This window comes from Stegostoma tigrinum, chromosome 4, assembly GCF_030684315.1.
Source record: "Stegostoma tigrinum isolate sSteTig4 chromosome 4, sSteTig4.hap1, whole genome shotgun sequence".
NCBI lineage: Eukaryota > Metazoa > Chordata > Chondrichthyes > Orectolobiformes > Stegostomatidae > Stegostoma > Stegostoma tigrinum.
In genome coordinates, this window is record NC_081357.1 from 96,832,264 (window position 1) to 96,853,112 (window position 20,849).

Genomic DNA, 20,849 nt, shown 5'->3' on the forward strand with positions numbered 1-20,849 from the left:
AAGTTTAGAATAACAGCTTAATCTATTACCTAAACTTGGTACCTGAACAATTTGATAACAAATTAGTTACAAGATGGCACCACCACGTACACTGGATCAGTTAAATGTTTAAAATAAAATTCATGAAAATTCTGCACAGATCATCAGAAAACTGTTCTGTTCCACTGCATTTATCTAACAGACTTTTGACGAAGTAAGAAGTTTCGACACACTGCTTACAGGAACGTGAAGTAAAGTCTTTGCTTCGTTTTTCTTCAGGCTGGAACCCTCCACTGGGATGTGATCTATTTTTCCACTTTGTGCATAGAGGAGGTGTGTGCCTGGGGGCAGTGGAATGACATCTGGTCTAGGTGTGGGCCCAACTATAACAGTAGGAGTGACTGTCTCAAGGCCTGTCAGAACAGTGGAAGGAAACCAGATGGTCAGGTTTAGATAGCACTACATCATACCATTTAAACAAAAGCAGGGCAGTACATAAATTAATTCAGCCAGTCTCTTCTTCAGAAATGGGATAGAATACTAAAGTATCAGGGTACAGACATTCAAATCATTAAGAGTAACAGCATAGGTCTAACAAGGCTTTTAAAAATGCAAGTTGGGGTTCTTTTCAACCCAAACTGAACCAAAAAGCAGGGAGGTTTTGTTGAATTTACTTAGAACTTGGTGAGATCACACTTTCAGAACTGTAGATAGACAAAATAACAAATGTAATATTGTCTTCCATTATTACAAAAAAAATTGAGATTTTGGAGAGATAGCAGAGAAGATTTGTAAGGATGATACCAGAGTTGAGAGGTGATAACTATTAGAAAGAAGGTAAATAATGGGAAGATAACAAGGTATGGAGCTGGATGAATACAGCTGGCCAAGGAGCATCTTAGGAGCAGGAAAGCCGATGTTTTGGGCCTAGACCCTTCATCAGAAATGGGGGAGGGGAAGAGGATTCTTAAATAAATAGGGAGAGAGGGGGAGGTGGATCGAAGATGGATGGAGGAGAAGATAGGGGGAGAGGAGCCAGACAAGTTAAAGAGGCGGGGATGGAGCCAGTAAAGGTGAGTGTAGGTGGGGAGGTAGGGAGGAGATAGATCAGTCCAGGGAGAACGGACAGATCAAGGGGGCAGCATGAGGTTAGTAGGTAGGAAATGGGGGTGCAGCTTGAGGTGGGAGGAGGGGATAGGTGACAGGAAGAACAGGTTAGGGAGGCGGGGACAAGCTGGGCTGGTTTTCGGATGCAGTGGGAGAGGGGGAGATTTTGAAGCTTGTGAAATCCCCATTGATACTATTGGGCTGCAGGGTTCCCAAGCGGAACATGAGTTGCTGTTCCTGCAACCTTCAGGTGGCATTGTTGTGGCACTGCAGGAGGCTCAGGATGGATATGTCACCTGAGGAATGGGAGGAGTTGCCAGCAGAGTGGTAATATTTTAGGACTAGTAACTGAGAGGCCCAGGCTAATGGGCATATAGGGTCAAATCCCATCATGCCAGCAGCAGAGATAACATGTGTGAAGCTGGATGAACACAGCAGGCCAACCAGTAGAGGAGCAGGAAAGTTTGATGTTTTGCGTCAAGACCCTTCTTCAGAAATGAAGAAGGGTCACGACCCGAAACGTCAAACTTTCCTGCTCCTTTGATGCTGCTTGGCCTGCTGTGTTCATCCAGCTCCACACATGTTATCTCAGATTCTCCAGCATCTGCAGTTCCTACTATGCCAGCAGCAGAATTTAAATTCAATTAATAAATCTGGAATATAAAGCTAGTCTCTGTAATAACAACTGTTATTGGTTGCTAAAAAAAACCCTTCTGGTTTTTAATACCTGATAGAGAATGAAATCTGCTATCCTTACTTGATCTGGCCTACATGCAATGCTATAATGAGAGATTATGTTAGAAACAGCAATTCCATGGAGTACTTTTAGACAAGGACAGGATGAATTACAATTTGGAGGAGCGGAAGAGACTTCTCAATGTAATGGGAGTTACTACAAGACTGTGAAAAGGATAAAGAATTCAGTTCAGAGTGGCAGAGAATAATTCAGTTGATGCTCTGTTACAAATCTTTACATCGTTCTTGGCCTTGAAACTTTTTTTTTCCTTTATTCATTCAGAGGATGAAGGTGTTGCTGGCTAGGCAGCATTTATTGCCCAGAGGGGAGTTAAGAGTCAACCACATCACTGTGGGATGGGAGTCACATGTAGGCCAGACCAGGTAAGGATGGCAGTGTCCTTCCCTAAAGGACATTAGTGAACCAGATGGTTTTTCCGACAATCGGCCACCAATTCACAGTCATAGTTAGATCGGTCATTCCAGATATTTATTGAATTCAAGTTCCACCATCTGCCATGGTGGGATTCCAACTAGGGTCCCCAAACATTATCTGCATGCCTGGATTAACAGTCCAGTGATAATACCACTAGGCTATTGCCTCTTAGCAGTGCTTCAATTGATTACGATTTTTAAGCTTTCCCAGTCAGAATTTAGCTGTTCACATATTTCCCACCAATATCCTGTTCTCTGTCCTCTATGCGGCTGTACATCAGACAACTGGGAACGTGTACAAACCTTAAAAGGGCAAGAGCCTCACCTCCAAACTGAAGACTTGTGTTAATTAAGTGCTATCTTCAGTTTAAGTACAGGCTTGAGACAAAATTACTGTAAGGAGTAAAGTCTTCATGCAGCTGTGACTCTGACCTCTGAATGTGGAAACCCTTCTTCATAAAAGTAGACTATTATATCAAGAGTTGTTTAAAATAAAACACACATGTACTGGGACATTTGTCTCTCTTGGAGCTGTTTGCCAGATCAAAAATTTTCAAGTGCTTTCTTTAAAAAAAAAATTCACGTGATCAAAAATAGTCATCAATCTATTGCTGAAAAGGTTCAGAAAGTGATGATCTGTTTTTGCACATGTTGCCTTATAAGTATTAAAAGTTCACTTCACAATTAGTTGTACTATGAATAACACTTACTTGCAAGTATTTATTGCAACAAATAGCAAATTCCAGAAATACCATCTCTTTTGCAAACGTAGCAGGAGGGCAGGGGGCAAGAAAATCTTTGCGAGGCTCAGACTCAGTCAAGTGCTTGGCTGTATTTATGCACAGGCATTCTACTGCAATTCAGTTCTTGTTTCCATATAAGAACGGGAGGTCAGAACTGCAACGTATTAACTGGCCAATCTACCAATATCCACTGATGCTGCACAAGATAAACTTGCAAGCTGAGAACCATGCTTTTAAACTTTCAAGTGGACTAATACTTTCTCAAGGAATGTTAAAGGAAGGAATGAGGATAGCAGGAGAAAGTTGGAAGTAAACACTTCAAGCAATTTTATTTCCCATAGGATCTATCAAAATGACTCTTCGAAAACAACAAACTCAAGCTTTCATTTTACGCATCTGGTGAAGCTGTTCAGCTGTATAAATGGTCCACAAACAAGGAATCCAGCAGTAAATGGAAAATTTTAGATACACATACTTTCAACCCTATTCAATTTTGACAGCTTACACAGGCCTCACTCTTTTCATGCTATCATTAGCAGTGCCTTCAATTATCTAGGCTGTAAGCTCTAAAATTCCCTTGCTAAGCCTCATTCTGCTTCTCATTCCTCATTCATGACCCTCCTAAAAATCTTTGGTCAAGCTTTTGTCATCAATCCAAATGCTCCCTTCTTTGGATCAATATTCCCGTCCCTTCATAGGGCTCACCAGATTTAAAAGATGCTAGACAAAAGCAATTTGATGATGTTAGGTAAATATTGCAAACAATACCTAGCCCCAGATAATTCCAATATCACATAAATATTTAGAACATCTACTACTGACGTCTCCGGTTTCAAACTGGATTTAGTGGATTATTTGTATTCATTTAGTGGATTATTTGTATTCATTTATCATTTCTATTAACTTAACCCAAGAATGCCAATACTTACATGGGGGTTGCACTCCATGGCTAGTCCTGGTTCCTGCAATTTCATTACCATTTGTGTCCACACACCAGCAGTTCTCTTGGTTTGAGAGGCACTGGACTGGCAAGTAATTCCCATGAACATCACACTCAGGAATGTAGAAGCCAGCAGGCCTGGGTCCTCTTGGCTGCAAGTTACTCCGAATACTGTCCCTGTGAAGCTCACATTGCGTTTTCCCTGAGCCTATTCAGCAACAAATAGAAAATGCAGTAGTTTAAGGGTCAAGTGCACACAGAATGGCCATCTATCCAGCCCATGCCCAGGTAAGGTATTCAGATAACTCAGACACAAAAATAGCATGATTGAAAAAAAATACACAGCCTGGTCTTAATAATGTTTTTAAACGGACTCTTTATTTCACTGTTGTCTTGATCCATAAGTTGTCTGCTATACCAACAAAGAAGTTGGCATGTAGAAAACACCTGCCAATCAAATGAGCAGAGGAAGTTTGAAGAAGAATCCATTCATCATTAATGATTAAATCGATCCCACTGAATAGAACAGTACACTCAAATTCTGCGAAGGCCTAATATCTGTTCTCGACTTGTGACCCTGCTCCTATACCCAACCTCCCATCTAATCCTTAATCTTACTGATGCCCATCCATAGTTATCTTCTGGGACTACATTCCAAACAATTCCCAAGCTAACACAAGAAAAAAATTAAATGACTCCTAGCTTCTCCTAAAAATTTAATTCTGCAAATTTTCTCAAAGTCTGTTCCCCATCCTCCAGTTGAGATTTGTAACGTAGTCTCCATTGGATGGTTGAAGTCATCAATACTACGTGGCACCATGGCTTGTTTTCCTTTCTTTCTGGACACCAAACATGCTCACAAGACCAGAATGAACCACTTTCAACACAGTCCATCCCAACCTCCTCCACATGATACTACAATCCAATGGTTCCACTTACATCTACCTGTCCATTAAGACCCACCACATGACTAAATGTAAGACTTAGTGTCCCTGGTCAATACGTATCACTCAATCAATACCATTGAAGCATATGTCTGCATTTGTCATTCGTGAACAAGTCAGATCAATCCTAAAATGGACTCATTGCACAAAGATATCTCCTCCCAGTACGGCCACAGCTTTCTATTCATAAACCCAACCTAATCAAAGCGTCACCGGGCCTGAAACGTTAACTCTGTTTTCTCCTCCACAGATGCTGTTAGACCTGCTGAGCTTTTCCAGCAACTTTGTTTTTGTTCCTAATCATCAATTATATATGAACCCTTGGCTAAAAACAACAGGAACAGCACCCATAACATACCATCCCACACCATCCCACAGATGTCCACCAGCTCCCACAAACTGTCACTCCTACCTGAACACCTTATCCAGCATTAGGTTTTGGATCAGTAACAGCCGCCATCAGACTGTAACTGGGAAATAAAAGCCAGTCTCTAAGGCTGCCAGTAACAAAGATAGGCTTTTTCATCCAGTCCAGCTGTCTCCCATACCCTTTTAAATTCCTGGGAGTACAATTTTGGTTTGTGCAATGTCTCCTCAGTCCAGATATCATTTTGAAAAATTTACCAGATTTACAGTTTCCAAACAGAGTTTGGGAATTGGACAGCCAGCTTTGAATTGGGCCAGCACATCGATACTTCTGCAAGGAACTAAGTATAGAACAGGCTCATTGAAGGTCAAGCCCTACTCACGAGAACTAGTGTCAAGGTAAGTCAGTCAACATGCTCATGATTAGGACCAAACCATAATTATAAAATTTTCTTATTTCATCCTCCTATGTCTGCTTTCAGGAACTGGTTTGTGGGAGCGTAAGCACCCAGGGAATGAAGTGCAATTATTTTATATCTTGGCTAGACACGCTATTAGGTTATTCTTTTCTGCATGCAAATTCCCTCTAGCTTCCAGCCACATGATAGTTTTTATCTCCAACCACAGTCTGCACTACAGTCATGCTTAATGTTTACATGTTGTCAGGTTCTGGAGCTAATTAACAATTTGAGTACACCATTTAACTGGGATTAATTGTTCTCCACTTACTCAGCATGTGCTTATTGAAGTTTCTTTATGGCTTGTAAAATAGGAATCAATAACATATAGCTGAAACATGTAAAATATTAACTGGGACATAGCTCCAAAAGATGATTATGGGACATTGGCTCAGACGTGGCTCCAAAACAACCATTGGCTTAATGGCTGTCAAATCTTGTTGGGCCAAAGGGCCTGTTTCCACACTGTAGGGAATCCAATCTAATCTAATCTAAAAAATATTGATGTGTAAACCGTCCAGCAATTTCTCCTGAGGACGCAACTTCTGGATTGTGATTTGCCACCAGTTGGAGGATTAGCATGGTCCACGTACTGACTGTTTCACAAAAAATGTTGTATATTAATTACCTATTAAATTTGCAGCAGATATTTAGGTATTTAGGGCTGGTATGTAAAGACCCTTTTAATTAGACAATTTATACTCCTTGATGCCATGTAACTTGCTGGCTAGAAAAAAGTTAACAGCTTGAACTGTGGTGTTTCATTTCTACAGTAATTATTTTTCAAAATTTGATTATTTGTGAAAATTGCTTTCCCTTTTTCTCTTTTCCATCTTTCTTGATTCAATCCTTCCTTCTCTTGATTTCTCTTTCTGTACCGAAATTTGACTCCAACTCATCCTCCTTGGCTGTTACAGTCATAGATGCCCACAGCACAAAAAAAAATCCTTCGGCCCACTGAATCAAAAATGAACACCTAACTCTTTTAATTCCATTTCCCGGCACTTTGCCCATAGCCTTCAATGCACTGGCATTAAATATGCACATTAATCATTCTTAAATGTTATGGCACTTTCCATCTCTACCACCCTTACTAGTAGTGAGTTCCAGATTCCCACCAATCTCTGGGTGAAATCCACACATTCCCTTTAAATTACATTCCCTTTAAATTTCCTGCCCTTTACCTTAAAGGTATGCCCTAGGTCATTGATCCGTCCACCAAGGGGAAAAAGTTTCTTACTGACTACCTATCTATGCCTCTCATAACTTCATACATTTTCACACAAAGGGGGAACAAGCCCTACATGAACAAGTGTCCAATTTCCATGGTTTGAGCTTCATTTACCAGAAACGAACGGCTGTCTTTATGACAGGCAATTGTGATGTGAAAATACACTGTTGGGACAATGAGTGCTGATCCAGTTAAACCTTTCAAGGCAGAAGCAGATAAATGTGGGTAAAACCTGCAGGACAGTTTAGAAAAAAAGGAGTGTAATTAGTTGGATAGTTGTTCCTGATTATTCTTCAGTCTTTTAATCTTATTGGTTAAAAGAGGTAGATTGCTGGCCTCATGGTTCTCATCATACCATTATCACTTCTCACTTTCAGAGGTATACAGCAAAAAGCACAGGGCTAAAGGATGAAGCAATAAAATGGAACACCACGAGCTGTACCATTCCAGAAAATTCTGTGGCATTAAGTTTACCATCTACAGATATTCATTTACGCGTCCACTATCAAGGGCCAGTAATTCTGCTTGTGTATTGCAATGCAACAATTGAAACCAGTCTAAAAATTTGTGGCTGCACTGGAACATATTCCCATTTTGTCAGTTCTGGTATCACAGGGCAGCACCCTCAGCTGAGTCAGAAGATCTTGCATTCAAGGTCTATTGCAGAGGCACAATAACGAAGGAGTGCTACATTGCAGGCTGCTGGCCTTTTGGATGAGACATTAAATCAAGACCGTGCTTTCCCTCTTGGATAGCCATAAATCCCACAGCACTATTTCACAACAGTAGGTGAGTTCTCCCCACTGATCTGGCCAAGATTTATTCCTCAACCAATGTCATTATCTGGAACTTTGCGAATACAAATTAACTGCTGCACATCCTATATTACAAAATACACCAAAAGTAGTTAGTTGGCTGTAAATTGGATTAGGAAATCCTCATGTAGGGAAGTTTCCAAAAAAAATTAAAACTTCTCTTTAATAGCTGCATCTACTGCTCAGAAAGCAAAAGGTGTTTCAGTCTTAGAATCTCATATAGAGAGTGTGGATGATGGACAGAGAAGGTACCTAACTATGTAAAACATCCCTCCATATTTGGCCACACCTTCCTTTACCTATTAGAACTAAACTATATTCAGAAATAAAAGGCTTATTAAGTAATTTTCCCTTCTCCAATTCAAAGAGCTTAAAGTTAAGTTCTGCTAACATCCCTTCAATGTTTCAATCTGTGCTCTTAGAAGAATTATTCACCTCACAAATGGCTAAATTCTGCTGTAATTCCTTGCATGTGATATTATGACAGTTGCATTTTATAAAAGTAATTTCTGACTCACAGACCACAACGTTGATTATTGTCTTGACAAAGAAAACTATTTAAATAATAATTGACTTTAGAGAAGGGGACTGCACATTTTAACAAGGACTTTCTAGTAGTTTGCCTAATCTGGGGTCAGCATGTCAACTACACTGCTTTCGTGCTTATAAACTGTTTGACTTTAAACATTACAACACCAAAGAAGTTCCAGGTATTCATGTTTTAAATATTTGTTATATCATCTGCTTTTGGGAAAATTAGCTTAAAATCAGTATACTTTCTCACACTCACAAGCAGATGTGTATTTAGATCATAGATATTTTATTAGATATTTGGATAATATGTAATCCATAAAAGTTATTCTGTTGATATTATATGTTGTTACAAAAACTTGGTCTTTTGTTAATTGTGGGCTTAAGGTCCACTCCAGAGACTTGAGCAGATGAAGCAGGTTAACACTCCCAGTGCAGTTCTGAAGGAGTGCTGCAGTGCCGGAAGTTCTTTCTTTTCAATGAGGTGTTAAATTAAGGTTCCGTTTTGCCCAGTCAGATGGATAAAAATATACTATAATTTCGTCATTTTCACATTGATGGCAGTGTGCAAATTTGACCCAGCATTTCCAAGATCACAACAGCAAATGCATTTCAAGAGCTACCTAATTGTCTGAAAAGAGTTTTTGGATATTCTGATGTTAAGAAAGACACCACAGAAATGCAAGTCCCTTCTTTCTTTGGCTTTGCAGAAACAAATTCAGTTCATCAGGTGATGTGCAAACTAAAATTTAAGGATTTATCATTACTGATTTTTTTCCCTGTTTTATAAGAATATAATAAATGAGTAGAGGGGCTCACATGGTGCAGCAGCAGTGTACCCATCCCCAAGCCAGGAGGCCCAGGCCCAAGCCCCACCTGCTCCAGAGGTGTTATGCTGAAAATTAGTGGAATAAGATGGTTAACATTAGGCGATAGCATTCCAATTGAATGAATTGGATACATTAAGCATTAGCTACCTACAACTAAGAGTCAAACTTATTTACCTGGCTGGGCCATTGGGACAGAGGTTAAACTGCTTTTCAACAGTGATGGGAATTGGATAAAAGTGACGGGGATAACTTGTTGGGCCATGAGAAACAGCAGGGAAGTGAGAGACTAATTAGACAACTTGCTCAAAAAAAAACCAGCATAAGTATAACCAGCTGAATAGCCTCACTGATCTGTATGATTCTATTCTTACAGCGCAGAATTCCAGGACTTTGTGCTGCATAAACATGTGGCTGGTGCATTTGGCAGGTTCGCCACAGAAGACTGTGTTCACAGAAGAAAATGAATTGAACTATGGCTTGAAACAAACCTCTTGTAAATGCAAGATTATGTTGAAAATCACAACTGTGCCAAGTAACAGTGTTAACTACCATCACTATTTCAGATGTTACTCATCTGAATATAGATATTCCCTAAAATGAAAACTTCATTTCAGAAAAAAAATACACAAGACACATACTGCATCTCACTTTAATCTTCAAGATCTTAAGAATGGAATTCACTAACACTAATTCATTGGCCTATTTCTAATTTCACAACGGAAACAATGATAACCTCAAATAATTTCTGACTGAATAAATGGTTGAGAAAAAAAAAGATGAGTTTGTGTCAAGGAATGTAGTGGATCAGTATTCCAGAGAGCTGATTGTGTGGAAACAAAATCTAAAATTTAATGTACAACAGAAATCTTGCATATGATAAATCGTTTACCAGTCCCTAGTGTTCTTATTTAGATTGCTAACTTTAGAAACTTACAGTGCTGGTTCATGAGGAAGTGACTAAGTGAAGATTAAAGTGGGTGAAATAATTTCCTTACCTACAGGTGTACACTGGAACCCATCACCTTGATAGCCAGGGGAACAGCGACAAGTGAATGATCCAGGCGTATTGTAGCATTGAGCATATGGATGGCATCGGTTTGGTTGACATTCATCAATATCTTGAAAGAGGAAAATTGTTTTTTTGTCACTGAAGACGTGGCAACACAAGTAGCCATTCAGCACCTCAGCCTGGCTTGTCTATTACTGAACTCCATCTACTATTTTTGATTTTGTGACTTCTTCTGACCAAAATTCTTATTAAATTGAGTTTCCAACATTGAACACCCACCAAACTCCCCAAAAAGCTTCCAACCTCAACAGGATAGAGGGATAGCGATTCATATTACTGCAACTCTGTGAAAAATGGTGTTTCTTAACGTCATTCCCACCCACACCCTCACCCCTATAATCTCTCTCTAATTTTAAATATATTCCTTTGTTCTCAAATCCCTCACCATCATCAGAAATAGTTTCTCTCTACCCTTTATTCACCATATACAATGCAATTAAAATCATTATCTCATTGTGTACCCAGGACAAAATAAATCTAGGCTTGCCTGCGTTTAGCCTTATTGAACTATTAAAAATAATCAATATTGTCATTTCAACAGAGGGCCCAGTTCTCTGAAACCTATGCAATTGATTTTTCATATGCATAAAATAACTCCAGTTAGCTAAATACAGAAAGAATTACATAATATTGTCTTTGAACAAAAAGAAAGAAAATTATCTTGGCGTTAACTTCATTCAGTTACAGCGATCTAACTCTTGGTTGCTGTTAGTCAGAAACATGGGGCACAGTGCAGCCAAGTTCAGAGCTTTTCATAGAGCACAATGACCATTTTGTCTAAATAAAACCCGAAAGATCTGCAGATGCTGTAAATCAGGAACAAAAACAGAAGTTGCTGGAAAAGTTCAGCAGGTCTGTCAGCATCTGTGATGAAAAAATCAGAGTTAACATTTTAGGTCCGGTGACCTTTCCTCAGAACTTCATGTTCCGAGGAACAGTCACTGGACCTGAAACATTAACACTGATTTTTTTTTGTCATAGATGCTGCCAGACCTGCTGAGCTTTTCCAGCAACTTCTGTTGTTGTGACTATTCTATATACCTTGCTTGTGCTAGCTCTTTAAGTTACTTCAATGTTTTCCCATGGCTCTGCAAATGTATTGTTTTGAAATATTTTTCCAAATTCTCTTTCAACCTGCTTTCACCAGCTTTTCAAGCAACACATTCCAATTCACAATTTGCTGTAGAAACAAATACCCCATCTTCCCTCTGGGTATTTTACTGATCATTTTAAATCTGTGTCCTCTAGTTACTGATCCCTGTCAGTGGAAACCATTTCTCCACTTATTTACTCCATCAAAAACTCTCCATTTTCTCTTGGCTTCTCCCTCAGAGTACAATATCATTCTGCTTGCATAACTGAAATCCATCATTATTTATTATGGGAAGAATATTCAGTTTCACTGCATCCCTATTTGTTTACATGTCCCATTTCCATCATCATTCCTTTGTCATTTGATCTCTTCTGCCCTCTACCACATCACAGGCACCCTTCTCTCCTTCTTCTCTCCACCTTCATCCTCCTTTCTTGCAGTTCTGTGCTTACTGATAAATTGTTAAATCCCCATAATCTTCTAACAACAGACTGTACGTCTAAAATCTTTCTTGTCCCACAGTTGCTGCTTGATCTGTTGCACATTTCCACTACTTAGACTTACTTTTGGAATTCCAGTATCACCAATAATTTGCTCTTCTATCTAATCTCAATTGACCCAATTGCTCGGTGAAACTGTGCTTCTTATTAACGTATTACCTTAAGGCATTACTTCCACCTTTAGAATCCTTTGGGAGCCTCTAAAAAAGTTGTGCAAAAGGTGGACCTGGCTCCTCTCAAATGGGCCTGCAGCACCTAGATGTCCAAAAGCATTCCGGCTGATACAATTTTCGGTATAAGTGTGTGAAAATCCCTTAAGTAAAGGCTGATGATGGAAATCTGAAACAGAGAATGCTGGAGAAACTCAACACATCAGGCAGCATCTGTGGACAGGGGAAACAGGGAGTTAATGTTTTGAATCCAGTATGACACTGTTTCAGAAGTACCTGCAATAGTTCTGAGGACTGGATTTGAAACATAAATTGGTTTCTCTCCCCATGCATGCTGCCAGATCTACAGAGTTTCTCCAGCATTTTGTTTGTTAAAATATCTAGTCCTTCCCCATCTTCCACAACTCTGATTTATGCACGTAATCAGGAAGAAAACTAACATGCGTTTTATTGAAACAAGTAATTACATACCAACGCAGGATTTTCCATCGCCCGAGAAACCAGGTAAGCAGACACACATGAAATCTGAACCACCAGTGTAAATACAGCGAGCACGGTCAGGTGAGTCACAATTGTGGGTTTCAGTTTGGCAGGGATTGTCAGGACGCTGAACAGCTGCAAGAATAAAAACAGTCAATAACTGTAGGTTATTTACATTTTATTCATCATTGGGAAGAGGGGATCTTCCTGCTCATCACTTTAGTAATGAGAAAGGAGGCAGCAAAGCTTGCATTTATTTTGGGTTTTTAACATTGTAATACATTCCAATGTGCTTCACAGCAGTCATATCAAAAAATGTGTTGACACTAGGACACGCAAGAAAATAGCAGGAAAGTGACTAAAATCTTTGTCAAAGAGACAGACTTTAGGGAATAATACAAAGGAAGAGAGAGTGGAATAGAGAAGAAGAAATGATAAAGTCTTGGCAACCGAATGTATGATTGCCAACAGTAATGCAATGGAAATCAGGGATGTGCAAGGGGCCAGAATTGGGGGAGTACCAAAATCTCAAAGCATGGGCGAGCTGGAGGATGTTAGAGATTCAATGAAGGGATAATGCCACAGATGGAGTGGCAATAAAATCCCCTTAATCCTGGTTTATATTTTATCAGTGAAACAGCAGGACATCTCACTTCACTAGACTGAACATTGTAAAAACAAGATCTTAGTGTCTTAACGTCTTAGTAATTGAATAAACCAAACTGCATCTATTTGTCTTTTTTCCCCACTGCAAGTTGTTTTGAAACATGGTTCTGAATTTAAGTCAAAGCTGGAACAATGAGCATTGGAAGAAAGGGGGTTGCAATGTAGAGAAATTTATGTTAAAGGCAACAATGTTAGGCATTCACGCACTCCAAAAAAAACCGAAGTATCAGATGCTTAACAGTCAGAATGTATTTGACATTGTCCACCCACATTCACACATGACTTCAGCAGCTGCAATCCGACCGCAGGGCACTGAACTAATTAAGACAGGAAGCCAGGGGACGGGGGCGGTCAGATCAGGGTTTGGTGGTTTCTGATGGGGGGGGGTGCATTTTTTTGGGAGTAACTTGTACTGGGTTTGACTTTGACTTCATATTACTTTGGAATTTGGCACTTTGAACATGGGCTCAATCTACTTAGTGGCTTCATCTTTATATAAACAAGTAGTAGAACAAGTTTTGATAGTTTAAATTTTAAACATGTGATCTTTGTCATTTCTTCTGAGTCCTTGATGACAAATCTTTTGTCTCAGTTTACTTGTACACATATCTCAGTCCAAATCTCCCAAATGTAAAATTAAACAACCACACAGCCAGTTAACCCTGTCTTTACAATGCACTGGCAGTTTAAATGATTGGTTAAAAGCCCCTGAGATGGGCAGCCTTTAATGACTACATTGTGCATAGTTAGCTGATCTCTTGTGAAATGTCGGCACTCTCAGTTAGGAGCAGGTATCAAAACGAATTATATATATATATAAAGTAATAAGGAAAGCTAATGAAATGTTATATTTTATTACAAGGGAAATTAAATGCAACAGTAGGGTGGTTATACTTTTGATATACAGGACATTGGCAGGACTACATCTGGAGCTTTATGTATAGTACTGGTCACCATACTTACAGAAGGATGGTAATACATTAAAAACAGTTCTTAGAAGGGTTACCAGACCTGAAATAAGCAGATTGCCTCAGGAAGAATAGCTGGCCTGTATTCTCTGGTGTTTAGTACACTCAGAGTTGACTAATTGAAATACAAGATCCTGAAGGGATTTGCCAGGGTATATGTGGAAAGGATGCTTCCTCTTAAGGGAGAATCTAAAACTAGGAATCACAGATTGAAAATAAGGGGTTGCCCATTTAAGGCAGAAAATAAGAAACCAGGGTAAGGTTTTGCAGCAAGAGTAATTTAGGGCATGGAACAGGAGGCCTGAAAGAGAGAGATTTGGGGCCGTGAGCATGTGTCTGCATGTGTATTTGTGCACGCACACACGTGTATTTGCACATTTGCATGTGCATGCATGTCTGGTGTTAAGCAGTAGAAGATACAGAAAAAAAAATGCATTTGTTCCTAGGGCCAAATCCTGCATAATTATTTCCTTTCTTTTGAACTTGTTATCTACTTCCTGTTTTAATCTATTTGGATACAATGTTTTTATTCTCTTTGTTTTCAAAGACACTGAATTATTTTGACATGCCTAAATGATCCTGGTGAATGATATTCCAAATCTCAGCTCCACTCATTCAGGTTTCTCCAGCCAACTGTAGGATAAACTATTTTGCTGCTGTGTGGGGAAATGGTGAGTGGCCATGATGAATTACAAATTGCTGCTATTTAAAGTAGTAAAATTACAGCTCCATGCACATTTAGCTCACACTTGAAACTCTGGTCCTTGAACACTGGGGGGAGAACTGTGGGTCTTTAAAACAGCTCAAAGAACAGTCTCTACTGGTTGATTGACAATCTCATCTCCATCCAATCCCCATACCTCTCATTCCCCCAATGTCCACAAATCCTATATATCTCCCACCTTGAATATATTGATTGTTTTAACATTCTCTACACCCAAGAACTGAGGATGCTTAAGATTTACAATCTTCTTAATGAAGAAATTATGAAGTATGAAGACTTAGAGGTTGCATATACTATCTTGAGATGATGCCACAAAGTTGAGAGTCTCAGAAGTTCTCAGAATATTGTGCTGTTTTTGTGGTATTCCCTCTTTTCAGAAAAACACAGAACTAATTGAAGGCAGAGACAGAGGTTGAACAGTGAGCTTTAATGAAGCTTCAGCTTCCACATGCTAGCATGCACATGCAAAAGAAATGAATCACACAACAGTACATCACTTCCTTCAATATTAGAACATAGAACATTACAGCACAGTACAGGCCCTTCAGCCTTCGATGTTGTGCCGACCTGTCATACCAACCTGAAGTCCATCTAACCTACACTATTCCATGTACATCCATACGTTTGTCCAATTAGCATAAACATGTCTAAATATTACTCATACCAACACTATACATTATCTTGACATTGCTAATAAAATCCAATATGGTATAAACAATACATCCATTAATACGCAACCCCTAAGAGACATATGAAATCTGACAGTTATAGCACCTGTTAAATAAAATAGTACAAGAACACTTGGACCTCTTCTCATCAAGGTGGTGATTACATTTCATTGTTGAATGATTTTTTTTACTTTATTCGTTAATGGGAAGAGGATGTCACTGGCTAGGCAGCATTTAATTCCCATCCCTGACTCCCCAAGGGCAGGTCAGTCAACCACATTGCTGCAGGTCTGGAGTCACATGTAGGCCAGACCAGGTAAGGATGGCAGTGTCCTTCCCTAATGGACATTAGTGAACAGACGGGTTTTTCCTGTCAATTCGCAATGCATTCATGGTCATCATTTGACCAAACCTTGTGACATCAAAACATTAGTGTGTTCCAGTTATCCATCCCAATCTGACTGAAGATTGTCCTCAGCCGTCGGTGCACTGCTTATAATCTCTTCATTTGCAAAGTGAATCTGGGTACTCACAGGTGATGTTGATTGCTTGCCTTGGTTAACAGAGAATCCCCTGATATGGTGTCATCTCCTTTGAGATATCTCACCACTTGGCCTATCACCTCATTACAAGTGTGGGTCTTTACACACTGCTGCAGGAATCCCTACGTTGCTGCAGGTGTAGAACCCTCACCTTCTGGACAACTGCGGTGGCAGGAAATCTCCACCTGGATGCATATCATATACGGGTTTCATTTCAATCTTGTTTCTGGTGTTGACAGTCTGTCATCAAATACAACTTGTTAATGTGGTTCTCAATGGGTGACCAAATGAAACGTCAGCAGATGATTAAAACCTGGAGTCTGCTGGCATCACATGAAGAGATAACGACACAACTTTAGTATCTGCATGGTTTCCAACTGTCCTCACCATAAATTCAGTCACCCCATTTGAACAAGATTATCATAGTGATATGATGTAGCAATGGTCAATTGTTCATACATGCCCTAAAACTGTTTCCAACGTAGCAATTCCGTCTGGACGCTGAACTGTTTGGATATCATCTTTACAGACATTTCAGACCATCAGGCTGCAAGTACTGCCTCCCTCCCAGTCTTGTATCTGCACGTAGCTTGTAATATACTCTCGACATCATGTTCCTCGGGTTTTCCAAGAAATTGAGGCAATAGTAATTTCCATATTGTGTTCTATCACTTCAGCAGAGAAGTTCTCACTTCGTTGGTTAATAAAGTTGTCCAAGCTGTTGTTGGATTTCTCTCCATATTATGAGTTCCTCAGTGTACACAAATTTACTTCCATGAGAAACTGACTTTATGCTGCCCATAACTTTGGATTCTGCTGGTCAGCTTCTGATAATTGCATCAATTCTGCACAGACCTCTATTTCCTATATCGATCGCAACTTTTAAAGCCTCCTTCTCTGCATTCGCAACCTGGTCTTCTAGTAAGCATGGTGTGCACAATAAAGTATTTAAATTCACAGGCATCAGATACTTTCCAGTTCGTCCCTGAAAAGCTGATAGCACTAAGACTTCTCACGTAGAACAAAGCTTACTTTAAAAGATGCAGCAAGCTGTGATGTCTGCAGAGCTGTGCAGGAGCTGCAATGTGTGGCTGCAGTGCATGTTTCAAATTTGTGTGGCCTTATCACTGGGGTCAGCCAAAATCATCCAATGCAACAAAAGCAGGAAGGAATCCGCATCAAAAGAATAATGCTGAAGAAATCTCTAAATTTTTATTGTTAGCTCAGTGCAATACAAAAAGTGCATCCAGATTGCCTTCCACCAATGGTCAATGTTATCCTGATACAAGAGTTGTGATCGAGTCTCAGTACCTCAGGCAGGTCCTCTGCTTTGAATTGTCATTTTCTGCGGCTGATCAGTGCCCTCAAGTTACTTCACTACCACTATGTTGCATTCTCTCTTTCTACGTTCATACAAGGGAAGTTCAAGGGCAGGAAGACAGATTGAACACAGCACTTTAATGAAGGGTTGTTACTTCAGCTTGTATATGCGAGCTTTGCAAGAGAACTGAGTTGCATGGTATTATGCCACTTCGTGAAAACAGGTATATTAGTATAACCATATTTAAACGATAATATACATGTCATTACCTACCAATAAATGTACAACCAAAACACATAACGATTTCTGTATTACGCAGTTCGAGCATTTTATTCGATTACACTCTTTGCTCCTCTCTGTCGGGGAGGTACAAGGTAGATCAATAATGGTTGCCTGTTGCAAGTCCACACATTAATCTTTTCTCAGTGCAATACACAGAAAGATTGCAACAAGGTGGAGGTGGAATTTTCCTTTACTTGTTTTTTGAGAAATTGAGTGAAGAAAATAGAAGTTCCAAAAATATGTTACTAAGTTTGATTTTGAAGAGGTTTGAACTATTTGAAAGATTAGTTTCTGTGCACACAATCGGTCAGTATGTTACGTAAATAAACAAAATAGCAGTGAAGGCATTTTTGGGAACAATGGGAAATTCAACCCTTACAAAAAGAGGGTCAGTACAATTATAAAAGGCTCCACACCTGGCTGATGAATTGAATAGGTGCTTTGCATGTCTTCAGTCTAGACGATACAAGAAATATCCAAGAAGGAGCTATAAATCAGGAAATGGGAGGAAGGGCAGAACTCAGGAAAACTACAAATCGCTAGAGAAGTGGTACTAATTAAATTGTTTAAACTATGGGCTGACAAGTGTCTGGGTCCTGATGAACTTCATCCTCGGGTCGTAACGGAACTGGCTAGTGAGATAATCAATGCATTGGTTTCAAAACTCCTTTGATTCAAGGATGGTCGCTTCAGTATAGATAGCAAATAACTCCTGCACTAACAAAGACAGTGAGACAAAGTAGGAAACTACAGGTCAATCAGCTTAACATCTATGTGGTGAAAATGTTAGAATCTATTATTAAAGAAGTTACAACAAATATAAATTCAATGCAATCAGGCAGAGTCAACATGGCTTTCCAAAAGAGAAATCAGGGAATAATGGGCCTTTTCTGAGTTAGCAAGTGACGTGCCTTTGGAATTAGTGTTATGACCCCAACTATTCATAACTTATGTAAATGATAGAGATAAAGAAACTGAAGGTATGGTTGCCAAATTTGCTGACGACAAAAATAGGAAGGAATGTAAGCTGTGAAGAGGACACAAAGAGGTTACAAAAATATATTAATACGTTAATTGAGTGGCAAAAATGTGCAAATGCATTACAATTTGTGAAACTGTCAAGTTGTCCTTTTTGGCAGTGGCAGATAGTATTATTATCTAAATATTGCGAGACTGCAGAGTTCAGGGATTCAGAAGGATCTGGAGGCCCTTGTACATGGAATGCAGAAAAGAGTGATATGTAGGTACCGCAATTAATTAGGAAAGCTAACAGAAGGTTATCATTTATCAGGAGGGGAAGTGAATACAAAAGCAGGGCGCTGATGACAGCACATTTAGAGTGCTTTGCACAGTATTGATCACTTACTTAACAAAGGGTGCAAATTCATTGAAGACAATTCAAAAACAGAAACTGAAATAATGTAGAACTGGAGCTACTGTTTTAAAGTTACAGGCTGTCCTCTTAGGACAGAGATGAGTGGAAATGTTTTTTCTCCTGTTGCGCTACTTTGGAACTCTGACTTAGGTGGTAGTAGAGAAAGGGCACTGGATTTTTTTAAAGAGATGGACAGAATCTGGTTAGGTAGGGGAATGAAGGGTTATTGGAGAAAGATAGATAGATCAGCGAGGGTCTTATTGAATGGCAGAGCAGGTTTGAAGGGCTGTGTGGTGTACTTCTGCTCCTAGTTCATGTTTGTGTGACATGGATGATCACTACGACAGAGAAGGAACACAAAAGATGAACAAAGTCCAAGATCAACTTCAAGGACACAAACTGTTTTGACCCACTATAAGCCCAAGAAATGATTGGTTTAAGTATGTGATACCTCACTGTGGGAGTTTGATGTGGGATTCTCACAACGTCAGATGGTGTGGAGAGCCTTGTAGTATATGCTTTGTCAACTTGAACAAACACAGGGACTTGGTCATTTTTTTGAATAATTTTATCATCAACAATCGCATACTGTGCTCAGAGTTTGACAAATACTTTTGCAGAGCAAGCTCACCTTCTTAACTGACTATCAAACTCCCACAATCATTTGGTTCAGAGAAGGAAGCACATCCTTCCAAAATTATGGCCTCAGAAATGGGCATTGAATTTGACAGTCAATAAGTAAAAAACATTTAATATTAAAAGTCAGCAGATCAAATGTGGCTATCTTTTCAAATTTCCAATGAGACTTATTCATTCATAGCCATGGACTTACAATTGTCATCCCAGTGTCTTCCAGAAAAAGCTTGTAACAAAACTCACAAGGACACAGCTCAGTTAAGCATTCAATTATGTCATGTATCACCGGCCTAGAGTGTATGATGAGAAATTCCAGGAGTATTTCAAGAGTAAAAGTGAATTGAGCCGAGATTAAGGCTGTCTCCTACAGGGTGCAAGGTTTTGTACCACCAAGGCTTTGACAGAGATGAAGAACTTCACCAAAGACTACTTCAATAGTCCAGGAATGCACAAAGATTTTGCTAGTTATTCAGCAGGCAACAATTTCAAAAGGATATCAGGGAAATAACAGTGACTAACTGGTGGGATGACTTTTGGGACTGGGCTCAAACATGCGGACACACCCATGGAAGTGTCTCCTATCATACCTGGCTGTGCTGTTCATCCTATTTATTTCGATTACTTAACCGTCCTCAGTTAAATTCATCAGCTGGAAGAAGAAACTCATCCAGAAACTAACCACAGACTACGCTCCTACAATGGGAGCCAAGAAATTAATGAAGGGTGACTTCGTTGTGAAAGAACTATGTAAATTGTTGTGCAGAATGAATTTTCGTTTATCAAATGCTGCTGATTGCCAAGAGGCTCAAGGGTTAGCCAGTGTATGTAAACAATGTTTAATTCTCAATTTATGTATTAAATTACAATTAAGCTTATTGATATGCATAAAGAAGATAGTATATTGTAGTCTGTATACAATGGGGAATCCAGATATTCAGGGAGTTAGGCTATCCATCTGATACTTGATTACTTGCCTGTACAAGAGAGTGTGCTGAGCCTGTGATCCCACTTTCACTAGACACTTCAAGGGATCAACGGAGGGACCAGGGTCAAGTGACCATGGGCCCAAAATTGGACATTCTAAACTGACCGCACTGACAGAAAATTGGCCAAACTAAATTAAACTCCAGCAGCTAACGGCTACATGAGGACAGTGGAAGTCCAAAGAGGCACAAAGGTTCCGGGCAGCCAGTTAAACTAGCCCAAGGATTGTGTACTGGAGAAGCAACAATCAGACTTTC

The 20,849-nt window shown here is 39.5% G+C and overlaps 1 protein-coding gene across 1 annotated transcript in view; it reads right to left on the reverse strand.

Annotated features, from left to right (window-relative positions):
• nid1a (nidogen 1a) overlaps positions 1-20,849 on the reverse strand; it is a 98,919-nt gene that overhangs the window by 24,558 nt on the left and 53,512 nt on the right. Inside the window, exons 11-14 of the mRNA XM_048530693.2 lie at positions 12,418-12,561; positions 10,110-10,232; positions 3,929-4,147; positions 220-392 (exon numbers count right to left, since the gene is read on the reverse strand). Of these exons, the coding sequence (XP_048386650.2) occupies positions 220-392; positions 3,929-4,147; positions 10,110-10,232; positions 12,418-12,561 (659 nt within the window). The remainder of the gene's footprint in view (positions 1-219; positions 393-3,928; positions 4,148-10,109; positions 10,233-12,417; positions 12,562-20,849) is intronic.